Genomic DNA, 24,623 nt, shown 5'->3' with positions numbered 1-24,623 from the left:
AACAAGGGACTATAGCCTAGGAAAGAGATGAGGTCCTAAGGTAGGGATTTCTGAGTTGGTAAAATCCAAACAAAAGTCTGCATCTTTCTCTTCTCTTTTCTACCTCTCTTGATCTGTCTCACTTAAAAGAGGAAACTTTAAGTTCCCTGCTACTACTGACCCAGTATATACTTGGTTCCTTTGATTATTATCATTTGTATCTCCCTGCAGTGCCTCTCTCATAGTAGGCATTTCACATAGAGAGATCTGTTTAGCTGATATATATATATCTGTGTGTGTGTTTATTTACCTATATGTATATAGGAGTGTGTGCATGTGTGTGTTCTGTTCAACATAGCATTTTAAATTAACCACCTTTAGACCTTTGTTAGCATGCTTGTTTGTGATAAGAAAACATCATTTAGAATTAAACTTAATTAATTTTAATAAATTAAAAACATTATTTAGAACTAACCTCAGTTTGGTTCCTTGTCCACTTGGTAACTCACTTAAAACCCTTAGCTGGCTAGACTAGCCACACAAAAGGGTAAGAATGGAGAGGGGAGAAGGTAAAGCATTTAGTGATAATTGCAGCTATGATCAGTGGGTGGTATAGCCTAGAAGGAATCTTGGTCCTCTAGTGAAAGCTTCTTCAGAAAGCTCTGTCTAGTAAATACAGTGCAAGGCATCTTACAATTTTTTATCATTTGTGTTTATCTGCCTTGATTTTAAACCCCCAAAAAATCAATAATGAAATAAAAAGGTAATTGTGTTCATTATTTTGGCAAAGTAATCGTGTACATTAAAATATGTAGTAGATGAATAACCACAATGGAAAATGACTAACTAAAAACTACAAAAGATTAGCAAGAATCCTAATCAAACCATCCTCCAGTATATTTAATTATGTCCCAATAAGGATTCTTTTCCTTTTCAAACATGTTTCTTTATAATGTTCTATAAATATATAGTTTCTCAACTTACAGAATCCCTATATGTCAGAATTAAATCCATGGTTTTGTTGTAGTCAACATCCTTATTGTATCTTTATGACTTGATATGTATTTTCCATGATTATGATCTATGATATCTATGCAACACAATTGTGGAAAGCTAGTCAAGAGGCCTATGGGCACTGTTTTTACTTTGGTGGTATAATACTACCTGAAGTCAGATGCCTTCTTTCATTTCTACCTCTTTAATTAGTTTATCCTCCTATCTTTACCTTACCTATCTTTACAGGCAAGCATGAGGAGCTAGGTAAGAGCTCTATGATCCTAGGAGAAAATAACCTGAGAGAGAAAGTAAGGGCCAGTAGCTTTGTATCAAGACATCGGTTCAGGAAAAAGATGAAAATTAGAGATAGAATCTCTGCAGATTTGGAGGCCAACTAGATAAAGAGAAATAGCTTCATTCTTACACTTTTTTGCCACATCCAAATTGGAGCAACTAAGTAGCCAAGGTATTATCACCCTGGGTCTTTTCCACAGAATTAAGACCATTTTCCTAAATTTGTTGGCTTACACCCATATGCTTCCATAGAGAACCACTCATTTGCCATTTTGAAAAGCCTCTAGTAAATGGTCAAGTCAAAGGTTTGACTTAACTACCATAAAATTGGTAACTAAGGAAACTAAATTGGTTAACTCAATCCTGAAACTGTTATAGGACATAGTTATTGTTACAGTAGAAGAATATTTATTAACTGATTGTTCCATTGCAGGAGACTTATATGGAGCAATTGGCTCTCCAGTAAGGTTAGCAAGGACGGTAGTGGTTGGCAAAAGACAAGACATGGTCCAGAGGCTGCTTTATTTTCTTACCTATTTCATAAGATGTTCTGAACTTCAAGAGACCCATCTCCTAGAGAATGGAGAAGATGAAGCCATAGTCATGCCAGGGACGATTATTACCACAACTTTAGAAAAAGGGGAAGTGGAGGAATCTGAATATGTGCTTATCACAATGCACAGGAACAAAAGCAGTTTGCTCTTTAGAGATTCAGAAGAAACAGGGGCTCCTCATTGTGACTGTAAATATTGCAAATGCCCACTTGTACAAAATGTAGAGAGTGTTTCACAAGAGAAAGATGTTCAAGACACTTCTCAGCAGCTGCTGGAAACTTCTTCAGATGAGTGCAGGATAATTTCTCCTTCTGGTTGCCAAGAAAATGCTGTTGACATTAAACAGTGCAGAGATAAATTGAGAACTTGCCTTGACACCAAGTTAGAGACTGTAGTTTGCACAGGATCTGCTCCAGCAGACAAATGTGTGTTGGCAGACTCAGGACTGGAGCCAGCAATAGAAACCTGGAGAAGTGCAGAATCCCTGGACTCGGGGAAAGGGATGAGATCAACAAGCATAGCTGTGGAAAAGAAACCACCAGATAAGCTCATATCTACCACATTTTCTTGTGATGCTTCACAGACAAAGGTCACGTTCCTTATTGGGGATTCCATGTCACCTGATTCAGACACAGAAATCAGAAGTCAGGCCGTTGTGGATCAAATCATAAGGCATCACATGAAACCAACAAAGGAGAGAAGAATGACTATTACTGAGCATCATGAATCTAAGCTTGTGGTTGAGGACCAAATCAGAGATCATGGAGTGCATGAAGTATTATTTCCTAGAGTTGCCAGTGCACCTCCAAATTGGAATCATTCAAATCTGGAGAACATGAGTTTATTTGATGAATATTTTAATGATGACTCAATTGAAACCAGGACTATTGATGACGTTCCAGTTAAAACAAGCACACACATTTTAGAACACCAGAGCAATATGTTAGATTTTTCTAAAAAACTATGTACCAAGAATAACAAACAACCACCCAGTGAATTTTGTACATTTGTGGAATCTGTGCACCAAGATTCATGTAAAACCTGCTTTCCAAAGCAAGACCAAAGAGATACGAAGTCTGTTCATGTCCCCCATGGGGACAAAGAGAACGTGGAGAGAAAAATTGCTGTAGGAACTGAATGGGACATTCCAAGAAATGAAAGTTCAGATAGTGCTCTTGGTGACAGTGAAAGCGAAGATGCTGGTCATGATATGACTAGACAGAGCAATAACTATTTTGGAGGAGACCGAGAAGACTGGGCAGAAGAGGATGAAATACCTTTTCCAGGGTAAGTGAGGAACTTGTAATGCCAAAACCATTTCTTGGAAAGAATGAGGTTGTCACCTAAAGGTTTGTTGCTGCAGGTTACTTATGGAGTGATTAATATCCAGGGCACATTCCTGCAGGTGTTATGTAGTCACTTATAAAAAGCAGCTCTTAAAACTTGACCCTTTTGTCCCCTTAAAAAAAGCTTTCTGGAGGTGGCAGAATAAGGGAATGGCATTGTACCGGAGCTGTAGGATTTACACACATGCTGATGTTATGGGGTAAGAATCACTAAGTAGAACAAGAATATGACTAGAGGACAAAATAGGTGATAACGTTAACATTTTTATAGTGCTTTTACAGTTTGCAAAGCACTTTTCTCCCAGTAATCTTGTCATCTAGGTAAGTTGGGGTACATTTAGGCCCCATTCACAGAGGCTGAAGTGACAGAGCCAGAACTTAAATTCAGGTCTTCTGGCTTTTCCTTCTGCTGCTCAGCCTGCCAGGAAGCAGACTGTTGGCTCATGACTAAAAACAGGCGTGACTAAGGCCAGAAGCTAAAAATGCTGCTTCAAGTTGGAGACAGGAGGGAAATAAATTTTGAGAAGAGGACCAAGCAGCTGTTAGATTCTGAATTTTTAGCTTCCTGATACTGCATTCTTGATTCCTGACACTACATTCAATTGAGCATGTTAGAAATATGTGACAACTGGAAAGAGCACCCAATTTTGGGACAGAAGACCTGGTTTGAATCTTGGCTCTGCCTTTTATTATCCTTGTGACTTCTTCAAGTCTCTCAGCTACAACAAAAGGATATATTAACTTTTGTACAGTAGTTGTTGGAAGACCAAATGGGATAATGAATATGTAAAACATTTTGTAGATGTTAAAAGTGCTATATATATATATATATATGTATATATATATATATATGTAAGCTGCTGATTATATTCATAGAAGCTCATACTAATGTTTACCAATTATATAGTAAAGCAATCTGGATTCTTCTCCCTTATGCCTATAGTGGGCTCATAAACTATATTTAAAATGGTGGTTATTTTGCTTTAATGACTGAACATGTATAATGGGAAATGATGGTGTTAGAAAATAAGGACTAATAAAAATTGAGTTTTTATTTATTTGGAAAAATGTGTAATGTTCCTCGTTAGACATGCCTGTTTTTGAACCTTTATTTCAGGTCAAAACTAATTGAAGTGAGCTCTGTCAAGCCCAGCATTGCCAATTTTGGAAGGTCCTTGCTAGGTGGCTACTGTTCATCTTATGTACCTGATTTTGTTTTACAAGGAATAGGAAATGATGAGAAACTTCGGCAGTGTTTAATGTCAGACTTGTCCCATGCTGTACAGGTAATTTATTATACTCAAAATATGAATATAAATACAAAAGTTAGTCTGCAGTTTCATTATCAAACAGAAGCAAAAATTATGTGAAAGGTCTCATTTAGGTCCTCTTTATAGAATATAAATTTTATAGAATACTTGCAACTATGAACTTGCTTTTAGTCCTGCAGTAAAATTTGAGTGGAGAAGGCCGGCAATGTTAATGAGAGAATGAGGATGAATGGACTAGGTTTTGCCAGTTACCCACCAAAAAACTAGACCTTTGGTAACAAAATAAAAGGGATGATTTATTCATACAGTTTTCTACTGTATTTTAAAGAAAGATTTCTCTGGTGTTTTCTTCAGATCAACAATGAGAAAAGGAGTCCAAGTAATAGCTATTTGTAAATAAGGAAATTGAGGCTTCTTACTATTGAATAGTCGACTTACTCATGATCAAACAGCTCTTATGTGTCTAAAACAAGACAAAAGCCCAATTCTTTTGTCTCTAAGTCGAGAGTTTTTTACAATGCACAATACTATCTTTTGTAAAAACTAAAATTACATAAGCATATACCATCATGATTAAATTTTAATGCCATTTTAATCCTAGAAGTAATTTAATTAATCATATCAACCAAATATTTAAGTTATTTTAATTAACAAGGAAGTGGCTAGCCACTTTGGAATAAAGTGCTGTTCTTAAGTCCAATGATGTTGAACTCAAATAGAAAGAGATCCCTATGGGTACATATTGACTTAGAATTATCCTTACCATACAATCCAAATTACTGTACTGTATTTTTGTTTATTCTGGTAAACATTTCCCACTTACATTAGAAGCTAAATCCTTTTCCACTTATACACTATAAGTTTTGCACATCCCATCAGAATAACTTTAACTTCAGTGGGGCTCAAATGCTCAATAAATTATAGGGTATTATTAGCCTTTAGCACTTTTCTTTTGGCAGCAATGAAAGTGAACATAAGTTTGATAGGATGTTCCCTCTCCTAATTCCTCAATAAATTTAACATTCAGGTACTATTTTCAGAGCAGTACAGCCATCACTGTTAATTGACATTCAGTAGATTAATCAGACCCATTTTTATTTGGCTAAATATAGTCATGTGGTTAGAGGATATTCAAAAGTTACCAGGAAGTATTTTGAAAGAGATTGGGGGCAATATAAAGGATAAGGAAATAAATTGTCTGTTGTCCTTTTAGTTTTGTCCAAATTTTCACCACATTTTGGGATTCCTACATGGCTCAAAATTTTGAATTTAAACTTTATAATTTAAACTTTCAGTATAAATTTGTCTTTTAAAATTAATTCCCTTTCTTGGTCTAAGTCACTATTAATTCAGAATCATTTTATTTCTCTTTGCCAGAAATGCCTTTTATGGAATTTGACTTCCAAGATTTTTCACATACCTTCTGAATATTAAGCTTTGAGAATCATTCCCAAAACAGTTAATGACCATTGAAACAAACCAGTATTTCATAAAAAGAGCCCACACATAACTAATATTGATATTGTTTGTTTTATGTTGTCAGTTCCTAGGAGGTTAGATAAATTAAATTTATCAGAGTTACTGGCTTTCTCCTGGAAGTGTTCTTCTGTCTGTTTATATTTTTGTAATATTTATCCTTCAGTTTCTATTAATAATGCAGTAATTCTGGCTTAATCCCAGAGAAGTTTGTACCAAAATTTATTTTATTTAAGTCATGGCTTTTCACTACCAGGGGTATTTTGCCTCCTATCAAATTGAAGTAAATTTATCTTATAAATAATTTTTGTCAAATAAAAATGTAGTACATTAAAACTCAGTTTTTAAAAGTTGTTCTGAGTGGTGTTAGAATGTAACATGTTAACTCATGGAAAATAGCTTTGTCTCAAAAGGGTACTGACATTGAAAATGTGCCAGAACCTGCTATCAGCAGACCTCCCGAAGAGAACTCTAGAGGTGATGGGAAGATGCACTTCCTCTTAGTCTTCAGTACAGTAACCTCCCATCAGAATAGTTAGTTCAGAGCATTCAAGCCAAAGTATTTTGATTGCCTTTGTTAGTCAGCTTTCATTTTGTGGTTTTTTCAAGTCAAATATACTTTTCATTTTTATTCTTTATTAATAGTGAGAGTTAAATTTGTCAAATATACTGTATACCTTTGATCAAAGGATAGAATTATTGAAGGATCCTGTTAAGACTTAAGGTAAACTTTTAAGAAAATTTGGCCTTTTTAGTTAGTTCCAAAACTTTCTTTGTGTTAAGATTCTTTAGTAGCAGAATAAATACAGATGATTTCTTTTTCTTTGGACTTTGATTTCCACTCATTTTACTATAATTTGTCCATGGGGTGTCTTATCATTTATGAATTTTTGTTTGTTTCTAGCATCCAGTGTTGGATGAACCCATAGCAGAAGCTGTTTGTATTATTGCAGACATGGATAAGTGGACTGTACAAGTGGCCAGTAGTCAAAGACGAATAACAGATAATAAGATGGGAAAGGAAGTTTTAGTTTCCAGTCTTGTTTCCAACTTGCTTCATTCCACTCTACAGCTTTACAAGCATAATTTATCTCCAAACTTTGTGAGTATAAAATTTTTCTTAAGATAGTAATTGAAAGTAAATTAAGAGCTATTTAATTCAACTCTATCAATAAAAATGTATATATGTTTTCTGCATGGTTTAAATGTTGTCACTATCAGTCTTTTTACTCTTGATTGATGTATAACTATTAACCTTGTACAGTGGTAGTTTAGATGATATTGTATATCTCCAGAGAGTATATTATGGAAATCTAAAAATATTATTCAAAATTCAGAGCATCTTAAAAGTCTCATTCACACATTTTAAGTGTGAACTATAATATGGATGTGTAAAACTTCGTTATAACTGTGAACTGCATCTTCCAAATCCTGGCAACATGTTATAGTGGTTGCCATTTAAAATTACAAGTAAATTTTATTCTCTATCAGATAGATTACAAAAAAATAGAACTGGAAGTTTTACAGATGTTCGTATTCAGAATGAAAATTTGGACAGATGCTTAAACTGATACAGTCACCCTAATTTATCACCACTAATTAGCTTATTTTGATAGAATTTAATAAAACAGGCCATTGAAAAGCATGGCATTTTTGAGCTTGGCAGAGATAAGAATAAGAGTTTGGAAACTTTTTTTATACTCTCTCTATTCTTTCTCTTTGGCCATAGTGTGTCATGCACCTGGAAGATCGGCTGCAGGAGCTCTACTTCAAAAGCAAAATGCTCTCTGAGTATCTGAAAGGACAGATGCGAGTCCATGTCAAAGAGCTGGGCCTGGTGCTAGGGTATGTTCACAAGTCTTCTGTCTTTACTGCTTCCTGTCCTTCCTTTGGAGTGAGATGAGCACTTTAATGGGGGAAGGGGGGAGCAAAGGAGGACAGTCTCTTTGCCATCACCAATTTGAAATTGCACTGCAAAATTGTAATCTTAAAGAGTCAGTGGAGGCATTGAATGGTCAAATGAGTTGTCGTTACTCAGTGTGTGACAGAGGCCACACTTGTACTGGTTTGCTTGACTCTGAAACTTGCTCTCCCTGCACTCTGCCATACTGCCTTTCAAGAAAAGTACTTAGAGAGTGATAGAAATAGGAATAGGAACTAGGCCTGTGCATTTATTGATATGGGGAACTCCCAGATCAGGAAACCCCTACCCTCTGTGCTGATCAGCACTCACATGTAATGTGTGCTCTTAGAGAGTTTCCTAGAGAGCACTGAGAGCTGGAGTAACTTGACTAACATCAAATAGCCATTAGGTTGTCAGAGGTAGGACATGAATCTTTGTTGGTGCCAAGACCAGCTCTCCATCTACACTGCTAGGCTGCCTCTCCAGGTGTTCAGTTCAATATATAGTTGAATTGAGCTGCATCTTTGTTTGATTAATCATTCTTCCCACACCTTATTGCTCAGGCCTCTTCTGGTCTCTCTTTTCTGTGGAGTTGGCTTTCACTATACTTTTAGATTGTTTTGTTATAAATAAAGCTTACTGCTTGCAGTGTAAAATCATATCCCCAGTGGCCTTAGCCAGAAAGCTGTTAGATGTCTTCATTCCAGGTTAAAAACATGTTGAGAGAATAATGAGTTATTCATTAAAATCTTAACTTCAAAAATGACAATTACTTTCCAAGATCTTACAAAAGTCCACTCCTTGCCACAAACATACTTGTGTCCAATCTTTACCTGAAGTGTGCTAAAGTGCATGTGTTGGGTAATGGGAAGGTTTCTAAAAAATTCTCACTTACCAAACTCAAACAGAAAATGAATAAACTAGAAATCAGGCAATTTTACAACAAATTGTTTTGTCTTTCTAATTCCATGGTCTTTCTCTGATCTCATTTCCTTCAGTGTTGACATACTTTCATATTCTAAGATTTTGATAGCCCTTGCAATGTCCTAATGCATCAGGCCTCAGTTCAAAAGTATTGAGTCTACAGATAATATCTGGCTCAGTATATATTGATTATAATTGTTTCACTATGAGCAAAAATCACCTTTATACAATGGATATCATACAGATAATATACAGTAATAGTGTGTTGCTTTTGGTTTTATAGGGAAATTATAATATCTTTTTTTTAATTTTAGGATTGAATCCAGTGACCTCCCTCTTCTAGCAGCTGTAGCAAGCACTCACTCTCCATATGTTGCACAGATACTCCTTTGAAATGCCTGCAAGCTAAGACATTAACTTGTGTAAAATTGAGCAGAAGCAAAGGAAGCAGGCACAAAAGATATATATATATATATATATATTTGTGCTGCTCCAGAGGTATCTGAATTGACTGATGGACTGGGGAAGCTGACTGGGACTTCTGGATTACACATTCTACAAACATACTATTACTTTTTTTACATAGTTATTTGTTTTAAAATATTGAATGTGAAACAGAATTACTAATAGTGGGGAAAGAGTCTTGAACAAGCTAATGGAGTTTTCTATAAAGGTGATCACAGTGTATAGATATTCAGATTATCACTGCAATGTGGCTACAATTTAACCATGTTCAAATATGAGGTTGAAGCGGCTGCCTTTTGAGTCATTGTGATTATTCAGTGGCACAGGTGTCAGATTTCTTTTTTTTTTTAATCTAAACTCTTATGGTACATCAGTTTAAAGCATCTTGTAAATTTTCTTTAAGAGAATAGCAAACTTTGGACTATTCCTCAGAATACTTGTTTATGACATAAATCTCAGAAAAACATGAGTATGTATATTATATACATAAGTGTACATATAAATATCTCTTGATTTCCTAAAAGGGCTGGGGAAGGAAGACAGGTGAGATTAGTAAATGTGACCTTTATTTCTTGTGGATTTTTAAAAAATTAATATTGTTTGCAAAGTTGACAAATTGCTTTACAGTGATACTTTTGTTTCACACTAAAAAGGGGGGGACAATGCCAGCATTTCTCTTTAAGACTGAAGGGTGTGAGTTCACAAAATAGCAAGAGCATATAACTTGATACCTTTTTGTTTTGTTGGTAAGTATAGGCTCTTTCTGCTTCCCTGTATCCACAGCTAGTAAGAAAATGGTAGGAAAAGAGATCAAATGAACCAAAACATTGGGAAAAGTAAAGCTGTCATCTTTTTAAAATGCTCAGGTACAAAAGATTTTTCTCTTTTAGTTAGCAACCCTACAAATACTTTAATTTCTGTTGTACTACAATAGTACTCAACCACAGCTCTTAAAGTCTCTCTGGGTTTCCCAAAATTTCAATTATTCACCTGTCATGTCTCTGTATATACTGTAGATGTGTTAAGTATAAAAATAACTAATATGGAACCAAACTCTTGTATGTATTGTAAATAGAGTAGGTGAGTGGATAAAATTTCCAACATGCTCTACTACCTCAGTTTAATTGAATACTACATCGTAGTCTCTTCTTTGCTTGTCTAACCTAAGCATTGTCAAAGTTGTGAATGAGATTGGTTTCTGGTTTTCTCTACAATATTCACTATAGTTAACTGCTTATCTAAAGAATCTTGAGCCATCCCAGCTCTCACGGTATTTCTAAGTAATCAGTCCATTCATGCTCTTCATATCCATCTTGCTCCCTAATTTGCAAAATGTGGTATTGTGATTGGCAAAGTGCTTCTATCTTGAGTTTACTCAGCACATTTTGCCTTGAGTCTTTTATGTATGATAGAGATATTCAGTCAAACTAAGAAAAAAATCTGTTTTAATGGCATTGGTTGCTGGGCTAAGTGCTTATCCAGCTAGTGTGACTGGAAACTGTTCAGCAACTTGAGAATCCTTGGATGTTATAGTTGCTAAAATGGCATTGAATCAAAGATTTTTTTTTCCTTTGGGCTCCTTTTTCTTTTTCCATCTGTTAAGTGAATTCTGTTTTCAGCTGTGGCTTGGAAAACTTTGACTGGCCTTGAATTGTTTTGCTGGAATTCAGAGTATGGAAAAGAAGTGCAATTGTGGACTTTGTACAGTTTTTTTCCCCTTTTGTTGACAGTGGCACTAAAGGACTCACCAGATAGATGGTGTTTTGTTTCTGAATTCTTAACAAAAATGAATCAATCTATATATACATTGAACTTCAGGAATTTGAGTGCCTGGGAAATATGATGGGAATAAGAAAGGGATGGCCCGTGTTCTTCCTGCTTCCCTTGAAAAAGTTTTGTTAGAGAAAAAGGCTTCCAAGCCTTCAAAGAATTTCTTGATCCCTTAAGATATATAAATATAGTAACTGAACCTTCCAAAATTTTGGTTGCTTAGTCCTAATTCCTCTTTCCTTGTGGAAATCTGAAGAGCAAAGCTTTCTACTAATTGGAGGGTATCAGATGCTTCCCTTTCTGCTTACAGCATGACCATTTTGGTGACTTTGGGAAAGATTTTTAAACTGTCAGAAATTTTATGATACATATGAAACACGGTACATAGAGAAACCTGTTTGTTGTAACAACAAATGAAAAAGGGGTCTTTAACATATAGTATTATTGACTTAAATTTCTTCTTTTTTGTATATAAATTAATCTTTTGATTTTAAATATTCTCCTCCTTATGAAAATGTCTTAATTTTAAGAATGAAAATGTTAAGTGCACTAAACATGTACTCAAACAGATTTACTTTTGTTCCAATCAACAAACACTGGGATGCTCAACACAAACAAAAAAAAAAATGAATTGAACCCAGATTTTACACATTGCAGACTTTTCTGTTCCAGTAAGTGTTTTATGACAATTTCTGCTTTATCTAAATTATTTAGATGGTGGTTTGTGTAAAATACTGGGTCAAATGTACATACTGGTTGTTTCTTGTTTTGTATATATTTCTCAACTGTTGCACTTGTATTATAATAACCATTCCCAATTTTAGGGGAAATTTGTGCAATAAATACACATCAATTCATTGACTGATATTCTTTCTTGTATATTCTATGAGGTGACATACAATGGTTTTAAAATCTTACTTTCTCTCGGTGTTTTCTGTACTATTTTGCTCTTATTTAGAAAGGACATTTCCTAGGCTAACTTTCAAAGCCAAATCTTCAAATGAAACATAACCTTTTAATGAAAGTCATGATAACAAAGAAAACATCTCTTCTAGCCATACTTCAGTATTCATGGAACTTCAAGACCTATGGATATCTGCCCATTTCATGGATTCATCAAGTGTAAATTGATGGGATATAAAGGTCACAGATACTTCATTGACTTTTACATATACAATAGCTATTAGTTCTGCACTAAAGGACAAAAGTTCTAGGCTAATGGGGGAATTACGGAGAAAAGTATTTTCCTTTTAAAAAATCACATTTCGTAAGTATTTTTAATACTGACATAATTTCCTGGCTAACATTTTAGAAAGGAAAATATTGGTAGTTTTGGCATTTTTTTTTCAAGGAATTCATCACCAGGAACATAGTTTGGGAAACCTTGAATTAAAGAAATCCCTGATTTCAGGTCTGTCACTAGCCCTTACCTAGCCTTTACCACTCTTCTGCCTTGGAATCAATACCCAGTATTGATTCCAAGATGGAATTCCGGTAAGGGTTTAAAAAAAGAATAAAATAAAATATACTAATTATAGGCACTTAGCCAGGGACCTAGTGCTAAGTACAGCTCAAGTCAAAGGGGTTTTAAAATTAAAAGAAGGGAAAGGAGATAAAAATCTGTCTACTTATACATGGCAAACAAAATACATTAGTACTTTATACAACTAGAGAAAGGAGAAATGTACAGGTATTCAGCAATTCACAAGAAATTTTTCAAGGAAAAAAGCCAGCAATAAAAGTTATAGCCTCAAATGTCTACATAAAAATTCACCAAGCACCACTAGCAAGTAAGATGAAGTCAAAATCTAATGTAACTAAAGAGGATGATCAGATCAAGGTCAGGTTTTTGTTTTGTTTTTTTAATGAGGCATTTTCGTAGGCAGCAGTGTAAAGCTTGGGCAGGAAGTCAATAGAGAAAAAATAAATTATTTGGTAATACTCTGCAGATCACCTGGACTAAAGGAAAAAATTTAAAAAAGGAATTTGAGATCATAAGCCTGGCCCAGAGATATGATACAGTATTGATTGAATGTCAGTTGTTGGGGCATCATCTAGAACTCTGGCAAACCAAAGTAAATGATTCATTTTTTGGCTTTCCTTCATGATACTCTTACCCTTCAAAAGCTGGCAGAAATAACAAGAGAACAACAAGTCATTCTCAACTTGATGCTCAGAAAAATGGAGGAACTTGTAGCTGGAATAGAAATGACAGGAATTTTCCATACTTTCCTCAAATAGGCATTTATCAAGCATATTCTGTGGTCACTAGGCTCTTGAGATGCAAAAGCCACAAACAAAAGTGAGATAATTCCTGACCTCAAAAGAGCTCACATTCCACAATAAGCACACATGTTCACATATAAGTAAATACAGAATAAGTGCACAGTGATGGGAGTAAGGAATGGAAGATTTTGTTACTGAGAAAAAGAATAGAACAAAAAAATGGCTAATAGAGTGTTCAAATAATTATAGAAATAGAGCTAGAAAGAATCTTTGAGGCCATCTCTAAACAAAGACAGTAATTAACTGATGTGAAGTGCTGCAAAACAATAGACAGTGGCAACAACAAATGGAAAAAATCAAAAGCAACACATTAGATGGTAACTAAAATCCTTTCTGTCTGAAATTAGACAATTTTATTCATTCTTGATTATCTAAACTTTTCTATTTCACAGAATTCATTAGGAATTATTTGTTAGGAAGAGGTAAAGAGGGTATCTGCTCTGATAAAACCTTGTCACTGCTGTCGCCATGAGTACATAGTGCCACTGTACATAGAAGTATTCCTAACTTCTTACTGACTGACCCTTGAGCCAAAAAAAGAAACAGAGAACCATGTAAGCTGGGAAGCATTTCATGTTCATCTTCTAGATCAGACTTGCCTTCAAACCCTAATTTTTATGGTGAAGAAAAGGTATGTTAATTTTCCTGATCACATTATTCTAAATGATTTAGGTTAATATTTTTCTCAGATGTATATGTTAGATGTTGCAAGTGGCAGGTTTCTAAAGGAAGTAGTTGTCACTCCCACCATATTATATGTTACATTCAGATTTTCAACATATCATTTGTTATTCTTATTTTTTCCAACCTCTTTTTTTGTTCTTAAAAATGCTATTTATTATATGCAATGACTCTTGAGAGAGGAAGGAATTATGAAAAGACAACAATAAAAAGGGAAAAAGAAGGGTCAGAGAGTGAGAAGTATAGATTGTAGGCAGTTGCCAGTGGCAACAGTGGGAGGAATGATAGCATGAGCTACAACACTTGGAAAGAGAAATTCTTTTGACTAAATTTTCACTTCTAATTAGGGTAACATGTTAATTCATTAATGAGGTAAAGAGATTTTTGGATTTTTTAAGTTCTGATAATCTTAAAAACAATTATTTCTATCAGTAAATAAGTACCACAAAATAATATTAATTCTTCAGAAAACATCATTATTGAAGTTTTTTGCATAGTTGATTATTTTTGTCATGATGGAGGGTTCAGTCTGGAGGGAAGTACAGTATTGAAATATCTGGTTATAAAGACAATGTCATCAATTAAATGTTTTTAACAATTCCATTTTCATCCTATCCTACTTGAATCTACTGCCTCTTAATGACCATGGGCAAACTCAACCTCTCTGAACCTCAGTTTCTTCCTTCTCTGGAGAGTCAAAAGTTTTGAACTAGATATTCTCTAAGACTTCTTGTATTTCTAACATTCTTTGAATCTATAAGGATAGTGACGCGGTCAGGTATAGAGATAGAGACCATCCTTGGTAGTTCTTTAGGAGCAAGTTATTAGGAAAATGATAGAAGGCAAAATGTAAATTTTTAGAAATCTCTGTATGTGTGTGTGTAGATATAGATATTAGGGACAAGGACTGGATCTGTGATTGCATTCCTTCCTCTATTAATGTGATCAGTACTTTCTCTTAAGCTTAGAATCTCCAGAATTGCCTAAAGGCACTTACCCAGGTTCATACAGCCAGCAATATGTCAGAGGTAGGACCTAAAGCCAGGACTGCCTGACCCTGAGTCCAACTCTCTATTGCATCACATTGTCTCTCATGTTCTGCATATATTATACAAACACTCAGAATTTGAGAGTTGGAAGGGATCTCAGTGGACCTGCGTGAAAACTCCCAAGGAAGAGAAAACTGCCCTTTCTCACGGCAGCCCATTCCACTTTTGGACAACTAGAATAATGAGAAAGTTTACCCTGTCATCAAGCCCAAATTTGCCTCTTTGCAGTTGCCACTTATTCCTCCTAGTTCTTCCCTCAAGGGCCAGACATGAATTTCATCCCTCTTCCATGTGAGATTCCCTTCCATTACTTGAAGACATCTATCAGGTGCTTCCCTAGTCCTCTGTCCCCCAAAAGAAATATATCCTTTTCCTTCAAATGAGTTTTATGTGGTATGAACTCAACTCCCTTCACCATTCTGATTGTTCTACTGTTTACTATAGCTTATTAGTGCCCTTCTTAAACTGAGTTGCCCAGAATTAAACATAGTATACCAAATGAGCTCTGATCAGATGTGACAAGACTCATTTATCTGCATTTCTCTAAATTTTTCTGCCCTCCTTCCCTCTTTTGAACAAGGATTAGCTTTCCCTAAAAAGATAAAAAGCCATATTCACTTCAACTTCCTGTTCTCCAAAGAGTATGAACAGATCCAGCCACATGGAGTCTGGACCTATCATATTTGGTGGATTTCTGAAGACCTTGGGAGTCACCATCTCTTACCTTGATGACCAGACCAATTTCCAAATAGAAATGAAGGATCCCCACTTCCAGAAAAGCTAAGTGGCCTTTTTTCAACTTTTCAGTGACTACTGAGTACCTCATTTCAAACCAACATCAAACATAAGCTAAGATAGTTTTGGTACTAGACTTGTCTCCAACACCAGGATTGAGTACAGTGGGACTATCGTTTCCTAGCTTCTGTGCCCCTCTTAATGGAATCCGAGGTTCCCATTAGCTTTTTTAGCTGCAACATTATACTATTGACTCTCATTGAGGTTGACTAAAGCCCTTTCAGAACAACTGCTATCTTAGCTATGTCTCTCTCATCTTATACTTGTGACACTGATTTTTTTTATCTGTATGCAGAACTTTACATTTATCTTCACTGAATTTCATCTTGTCAGATTTAGCCCAATGCTCTAATTCAGGGATCAGCAAATTATAACCTGGAGGGCAAAATTAGCCCACTTCCTGTTTTTTTACAGAGCCTAAGAATGTTTTTTTAAGCTTTTGAATAAAGTTTTATTGTTTTTAAAAATTGAAAAGCCATTCTCAGTTTGTGGGATATATAAGAACAGGCAGTCAACCAAAATTAGCTCTCTCACCTTAATTTGACTACACTTGTACTAGCCTGTTAAGATCCATTTGAGTCATGACCACAGTGATAGCTATCATTCCCAGCTTTATGTCATCTGCAAATTTGATGGACATACTATTTATACCTTCCAGATGCTGATAAAAATGTTAAACAGTATGATAATTCCACTGGAGATCTGCCATGCTGATAGTGAACCATTAACTCTTTTGAGTCTGGTATCCAACCAGTTCTGAATCTATGATTTGAATTATTGTCTTGTTCAAATGCCTTCATCTTCTCCACAAAAATATGTTGTTGTCTATTTTTCAGTTGTGTCTGACTCTTCATGACCCCCCTTAGGTTTTCTTGGTGAAGATACTGGAGCAATTTAGCCATCTCCTTCACCAGCTCATTTTGCAGAAGAGGAAACTGAGGCAAAGAGGCTTAATTGACTTAAATAGGATTAATTGATAGGGTTACACAATTAGTTAAGTGCCTGAGGCTAGATTTGAACTCAAGAAGGAGGAGCCTTCCTGACTTCAGTCCCAGTGTTCAACGTACTACCTAGCTACCCCTAAAAATGATAGGAGATACATTACATATAAACCTTTACTACAACTTAGATAAGAGATTCTTAACTTTACATCCATAGACCCCCAAAGAGGGTCCATTAACTTGGATGAAGACAAAAATCACATCTTCATTTCAATATTATTGGTTTCCTTTATAATTCTGTGTATTTTATTTTATTCATTTAGAAATATTTTGAGAAGTGATCTATAGGCATCACCAGATTGACAAAGGAGCCCATGTCACAAATAAGGTTTAGGCCCCGTGATTTAACATCAGCTATATCCCCAGACTTCCCCTAAGAGTTTTAAAATGCTCTAAAAAGGAAATTAGATCAGTGTGGCTTGATTTGTTCTTGATTACCCCCACTTCTTTTTCTAGATATTCACCAAACACCTCTTTCTTGATCTATTCTAGAATATCTATAAGAATCAAAATCAACTTTGCTGGCATGTCATCTAAAGATTTCAGTTCCATTCCTTCGTTTTTTTCCAAATAGGACAATATTTGCCCTTCTGGTTCTCTCTCCTATTTTCCATGATCTTTCAAATATCACTGAAGTGGGCTTAGTTTATTTGCCAATTCTTTCAGGACTGAAAGATGTAGCCCATTTGGGCCCTGTGATCTGATTTGTCAAAGGTAACTAGGGACTCTCTTACTGTCTCCTTATCTTAGGTGTCAATAACCCCATAGTTTGTTTGTTTGGGTGTGGGGGGGTTCTCCTTATATTGCCAGCTCCTGGATCCCCCAATCCCACAACACAGGATTTGGTGGTAGTTTGGTCCTTACTGGATGGTTTGCAAAGTATTTCCTGTATATTGCTGACACCTAGAGGGAATTTGTGGAAATGTTACTATTTGGAAAGAAAAGTAGAAAAGCAGTTATTGTGTGGTCTGTGTGGAAAAAATTTTCAGAAATTCAAGTGGAAATGATGGAATTGTGACTGGTATAGTTAATATCTTTCCTGTCCAATTACCCATTTGTGTTCATCAACAATCACTTACCAAATGCCTGTCGTGTAGAGAGACATATAGCATAGTGGATAGAGACCTGTGTTCAAGTCTTGCCTCTTATGCCTGGTCTGTGTGATGCTGGGCAATTTATTTAACTTCTCTGTGTTTCTAGGCAACTCTCTGAAAGACCATAAATTGCAAAGAAGATTTGAACTTAACATTGCTAGAGAGAATCTCATCATCTGAGAGTTTCTTGTACCAAGAAAATCATAGGTCTAGTTTCTCACTGCTATGTGCCAGACATTATGCTGGACACTGAGGTTATAAGGCTTCATGTGATGTAAAGTACCCCCAAAGCTGTACCGTGACTTGTCTATTTTTTAATGGCATTGTCTGTTTTAAGTATGATAATGAATTAATGATAATGATAGCTGTCAAATCTCAGGACCAGATTCCTAGAAATGCAGATGTCTTTATCAAGAAAATGAGGTGGGAGGGACAGCTGGGTGGCCCAGTGGATTGAGAGCCAGGTCCAGGGATGAAAGGTCCTGGGTTCAAATCTGGCCTCAGACGCTTCCCAGCTGTGTGACCCTGGGCAAGTTGCTTAACCCCCATTGCCTAGCCCTTACTGCTCTCCTCCCTTGAAACCAAGGAACATAGTATTTTCCCTTGAAACATAGCATTGCTTCTAAAATGAAAGGTAAGGCTTTTTGGTTTTGTTTTTTAATGAAGACAGTGGGTCCTGAGCTGTGTATCTGCCCACAAACTCATGTATTTTCACATTTTAGCTGAATTGTTTGCTATGTTGTAGATACATTAATTATACATTTAAGGAGGGCAGCTGGGTGGCTCAGTGGATTGAGAGCCAGGCCTACAGATGGGAGGTCCTATGTTCAAATGTAGCCTCAGACACTTCCTAGCTGTGTGACCCTGGACAAATCACAACCCCCTTTGCCCAGCCCTTACCGCTCTTCTGCCTTGGAACCAATACATAGTATGGATTCTAAGAAAGAAAGTAAGGGTTTAAAAAAAGTTATACTTTTCATAGCAAGGGTTTCAGATTCCTCTGAATAGGATGTATTCATTAGCAGGGGCAGTATCATGTTAAAATTTCAGTCACAAAAGGACATTAAAAATTCCAGAATATCTGCTCATTCTTCATGTAGCAAATGATAAGTGGCTACTATTTTATTTTCTAAGGTTGATTTTTGCCATGTGAGCAGGTTGGTTTTCCAAAAACAAAACAAAATTATTTTCTCCCTGAAAATTATTTCCCCCAAGTCCTCTGTGAGCACCAGATCTGGCAGACTCTGGATCTGTGCCACTTCTGGCCAAAGAAAAAGTTTCTAAAGCAAAAAAATCAAGCAGACACTGAAAAGAAAGTAAATGTTCTTCAAATATGGAATGCATGAACAGATTTCAGCTTATGACAAACAGCTCATCACAAGAAATGATGAACCTGAAGAATTCAGAAGGATGTGGGAAGACATGCATGGCACCTATGAGCTGATGTAGAACTACAGGCACAAAGACAACAACATAACTGAAAACCCTAACAGGCAACCGGACCCAAATTAAAGGCAATGACCAATAGTAGTACTGAGGTGACATGTTAGAGGTATTTGCTGGCTCAATTCCAGCATTTCCCCATTGCCTGTTGGTCCGTGTCAAAGATTCAAGTCACTTAAGCTATTCACTGTGGTGTAGTCTAGAGCACCTTTGGTGATATATTGGCACGCATGCTTCCTCTCCACAGTGCTGAGGACATTTTTGTGGTCCCGTCCCTTTGTCCAGCTGCCCAAAGCAAGCACTTCCTCCCTTGGCTCTCTGGGGTAATGCTGGGGGTCACAGGCTGCTTAAAGTTTCAGTTTGGGCGTGAAAACATGAACACCTTTACCAACACTGGCTCTAGAGACTCATTCAGGAGAATTACTTTAAATAAGAAATTCGGGCCATGAACAAACTTTGTCACTGTTGTTCTTTGTATGAGCTAGTAAAGGAGTTTCTGAGTCTAATAAAGATCACAAGGAACAGGCCTCCATCTCTTTTAGAAGTCAAAGCCAGCCATAGGAATGGATAATTCAGAGCTTCTCCCAGAATTTAACAATTAGAAAAGGATTCCAGCAACCAGGAAGCTCAACTCATATGCAAAAGTTATCCCCACAGACACATTCCGTGACTACACTTCATTCTGTTCTAGGATTTCCCCAGGAATCAAAGTAAAATTCATTCACCTATAGCATGCAGAGAGTTCTCTTCCCTTTTATGAAAATCAGGACATTTTCACTTCTCCAGCCTTTTGCTACCTCTCTCATTTTCGATCGTATTTTAAACATCACTGACAGTCTTCTGTAAAAAATATTCCTTAATAAATCTGATTTACCAAAGAACCACTCATTTGAAGAGACATTTGCCACCAAATGTAGAAATTAAAATGAATAGAATAACTTAACTGAATATTCATGTTAAGAAAAAATTCCTGTGAACCTAAATTAAGAGCAATTAATTATGTTTAAATAATGAGTTAAGTTTAATATGAGGTGCTAAATGTTGCATATGCTGTCATGTGGCTGTGTTGATTGGTTTGGCTTGACTGTTTTTCTTTATGTCAAGGGAGGGTTAGTGGGAAATGTCTGTAGCATAACAAATGGCATCAATAAAAAAAAAAGGTTTTTTAAATTCTACAAAATTACCCCAACCTTCACAGAAATGGAGATACAAACTAAAAACATGTGAATAGAGCTGTCCTATTACAATGCCAACTCGTGAGATCAATATAGCTGTCTTGGAGAAATTTCTTTCTTTTAAATCCATGAAGACCCAAACCTAGTTACAGCACAAGGAAAGAGGATACTTCTCTTAACTGGATCAAACAAGGCCCATTTGTCCTTGCCAATACTGACCTTATCTTCAGAGAGAATAAAATTTCTCCCTGAGTTTTTTACCAGAAATATTTTTAAATTATTAATTTATGTTATTTTGTATATTGAATTGTGAAGTGCCAAATGATTTCAAGAAAATTTTCTAACAACCTTGAAGCTTCTCCATATTTTATAACCCAAATTGTGTTCAGCACCATCAGAATAAAATGTAATTAAGTTTGCTTCAAACTCTTCATTACCAAGCCACAATCATTTAAAGTAGACAATAATATATTGTAAATGCATTCTCCTGTGATTCATACAAATTCTTTTAAAACGGTGAATGACATTACTGGTTTAGGCACTGATTGAACTAAACACTGTTGCTGTGTTTAACTGTCAGGCATGCAAAATTCCTGAAAAATTAACAACTGTTAAACCAATTAACAATCTGTTCAAGTGGGCCCCAGCACACCACCGTTAACAACCCCCAGTCCTGCAGCAGTAACTGGAGAATAGCAGTTTTAATTTGGTGCTCTTTGGAGGAGAGGATTTCTGCTTCCTTTAAGAACAGGACTTCCACAATTTTGTGATAATGTCAGAAATAGTAAGATTGGGTTTCAATGACCCTCCTTTAAGGGTAATTTTTTTAAAATTTTATTTAATTAGATGATTTAGAATAATTTTCCATAGTTACAAGATTCATGTTCCTTTCCTCCCCTCCTCCCACCCCCTCCCATTTCTGATGCACAATTTAAGAGTAAATTCTTTAAAAGTGTACCTGATGTATGAAGGGTATGCTGCTGCCCTGGGTCTCCCAGAATTCCTGATACTTCCTACCTGAGAGTTGGTAAGAAGAAAAGTAGAGAATGGTTTTCCTTCACTTCTACTGTGAGATCAAAATTCTATGGTTCTCTTAAAGGGCAAACCAAAGCTATTCTGAAGGGTGTTAGGAAAGATAGATAGATAGACAGAGAGAGAGATAGACAGAGATAGGCAGATGGATAGATAGAGAGATGAATGGTTAGATAGACAGACACAGACAGATAGATTAGATAGATGGAGGGAGGGAAGGAGGGAGGGAGGGAGGGATAACCTTAGGACCAATCTAGAAGGCCTGGGGTTAGGTCTTCAGACTTTGGATTCTTAATGTTCATTCCTTTCCAAAATGGGTGAGGCAGCCTCAGTCCTCTTGTTCCATTAAAAATATAGATCCTCCCACCCTAGAAAGGGGAACTAAAAACCAATCTGTTGGGAAAAGAAGGTTGGAGAAGTTCAAATGAAAGTGCTAGATGGTGAGGTTTTTTAGTATAGTAATGATACAACTAAAAATGTAAATTTTTTAGCTATCAGATTCAACAACTATTAAGTGGAAACAATATTGAAACGTATAATTCTGAAATGAAAAGACAATGAAATCAGGTGTTTTTTTTTAAAGCATGCCTCTTGAGTTCAAATGTAATTAAATCAACAACCATCCCATGGCAGCCAAGCTGACTAGCTGGTGTCTCCTCTTTTCAGGTTTAACCACTGCCTAACAGTTTTTCCAGTTGAAGTTCACAAGTTAAAATCTTCCCCACAACAGTTAACAGTGAGAGGCTGAATCACCCATAAAGAGGTTGACAGAAACCTGTCATCTTTTTTCCTTCAGTAAAGTTAGGTTGGAATCACAGACTATTTATAAACATTAATTTTGTCTGAGAGCCAAGAATACTTATTTCTTGGGTGTGTATATTTCAAGCCAGGAATGCCTTAGGAGTTTTAATTGGGGGGTGGGGGAGTTGGGGAATCAAATGTTAAATACATTGGGAAAGTGCCTTCATTCCGATGCTGATCTTGGGGAAATCTTCAATGTTTAGACTTTAGCTGAGAGAAAGTGCTCAATAAAATTCAGTCACCACCATCTTTAGTGAATTATTTTTTGGCACATAACAATCCATTAGCATGTGACTCTGCTGGCATTTAGATTGAAGTACTTCCTACCAAATAATTGGAATTATTTGGGGAAGTTATGAAACTTTGCCTGGAGACAGCCTTTAAAATAGGAAAATACACGGATGACTTTAGATGAAGTTGTATCTTGAGGCAGGGGGCTAGACGACATGACCTTTTAAATCTCAGCTTGAGAATTATATTTAAAAAGAATGACTGTCCGAATTAAATGAAGGAAAATAACATGATACTATTTTTAAAACACTATGAGGTGTCAAAAGTAGTTTGGTTGCTATTGTTGGCTATAGTTTCAAAGACTCATAAATGATGTTTTATGTGTGTGTAGGGACTCCTCCCAATGAGTTGCTTAAAAACAAAACAAAAACCCTAATTAAGTTCATGTAGTACTTCTGTGACGTACTTAAGGATAGAGAGTAGCCACCTTACAGATGGATAAGAAATCAAGGGCAGGAGCAGCTGGGTGGCTCAGTGGATTAAGAACCAGGCCCAGGGACAGGAGGTCCTGGGTTCAAATTTGAATTCAGACACTTCCTAGCTGTGTGTCCCTGGGCAAGTCACTTACCCCCCATTGCCTAGCCCTTACCACTCTTCTGCCTTGGAACTGTGAATTTCAAAACTACTCAACCCTATTCAGACCATTCTTTAGAAGATGGGATTTAGCTATTTCCTGATCAATAACAATAGAGATACTTGGAATAACAGAATCAGGTCTTGGAAACTACAATCTCCACCCTACTCAGGGTAACAAGATCAGGAAGGGCTGCAACAAAACTCAAGATTTAATTATTTGAGAATATGGCCTTCAACAGACATGTGCAAAAAGGACAGATCTCTGGGCGGTCCTAGGTCAAGCTAGAGCCACCATTGGCACATGTGAGAGACAGGAAGTGAGGTAGAGGGCAGCTCAGGAGTTCTGGGGACTTCCTGTGTGGAGGAAAAAAGGTTGTTGGAGCCTGGTGCTTGGAGTGGAGGAGCCCACAGACTGTTTCTCCATTTTGGTCACGTGAGTGATAGGGACTGATCTCTTTTCTTTACCTCGGCTATCCAAAGCCTTGGGCCTTTGGCTCAGCCTAAGCAGAGTGGGTATTTAAGCCCTATTTCCCTCTCTCCCCTTTCTCTCTCTCTCTCTCTCTCTCTCTCTCTCTCTCTCTCTCTCTCTCTCTCTCTCTCTCTCTCTCTCTCTCTCTCTCCCACCCCCTCTCTCTCTCTCTCCCTCTAATACTTTTCTTCCTCCTGTTTGTAATTAAAACATAAAAAATGACCGCTGACTTGAGTTTTCATTTAGGAATTATATAGCTGAATTCCTTGGCGACCTTAAATTAATATATTCTTTTTAAAGTCTTTTTTCTTTTATTCTTTTTTAGTCTTTTAAAGTGATTTCCATATCACAGAACCAATACCTAGTATTGATTCCAAGACAGAAGGCAAGGGTTTAAAAAAAAAATCAAGGGCCAGAGATGTTAAAAAGATTCCCTCAAGGTCACAAAGACCCATTAACTCCCATAGCAGTAATCTCTCCAACCAGGCAGTATTTTCTTAACCAATATGTCAAGACACTTAGTTAAATATGCTTAGTTGTTGCCTTGTTTCCCTTTGACGATAGAGGGGGAACCAGTGAAGATTCAGTGGATAGAATACTAGGCCCAGAGTCAAGAAGAACTGAATTTAGGGAGAATCTCAGTGGATTGAGAGCCAGGCCTAGGAATGGGAGGTCCTAGGTTCAAATCTGACCTCAGCCACTTCCCAGCTGTGTGACCTTGGGCAAGTCACTTAACCCCCATTGCCTAGCCCTTAACACTCTTCTGCCTTGGAGCCAATACATAGTATTGACTCCAAGACAGAAGCTAAGGGTTTTAAATTAAAAAGAAGAAGAAGAACTGAATTTAAATCCAGCTTCAGATACTAATTATGTTAATTGGGTCACAAGTCATTGCCTCAGTTTCTTCAACTCTAAAATGGAAACATGGCAACTAGGTGGTACAATGGATAGA

The 24,623-nt window shown here is 36.4% G+C and overlaps 1 protein-coding gene across 3 annotated transcripts in view; it reads left to right on the top strand.

Annotated features, from left to right (window-relative positions):
- The window catches only part of FNIP1 (folliculin interacting protein 1), a 136,999-nt gene extending 125,164 nt beyond the window's left edge, over positions 1–11,835 (top strand). For all 3 annotated transcript variants that reach the window (XM_007473411.3, XM_007473410.3, XM_056811143.1), the window contains 5 exons: positions 1,703–3,110; positions 4,287–4,455; positions 6,821–7,018; positions 7,646–7,761; positions 9,058–11,835. In XM_007473411.3, the coding sequence (XP_007473473.1) occupies positions 1,703–3,110; positions 4,287–4,455; positions 6,821–7,018; positions 7,646–7,761; positions 9,058–9,136 (1,970 nt within the window). In that variant the 3' untranslated portion in view covers positions 9,137–11,835. The remainder of the gene's footprint in view (positions 1–1,702; positions 3,111–4,286; positions 4,456–6,820; positions 7,019–7,645; positions 7,762–9,057) is intronic.
- The last annotated feature ends 12,788 nt before the right edge of the window (positions 11,836–24,623 follow it).

Source organism: Monodelphis domestica, chromosome 1, assembly GCF_027887165.1.
Source record: "Monodelphis domestica isolate mMonDom1 chromosome 1, mMonDom1.pri, whole genome shotgun sequence".
NCBI lineage: Eukaryota > Metazoa > Chordata > Mammalia > Didelphimorphia > Didelphidae > Monodelphis > Monodelphis domestica.
This window is presented reverse-complemented; position numbering and strand designations above follow the sequence as displayed.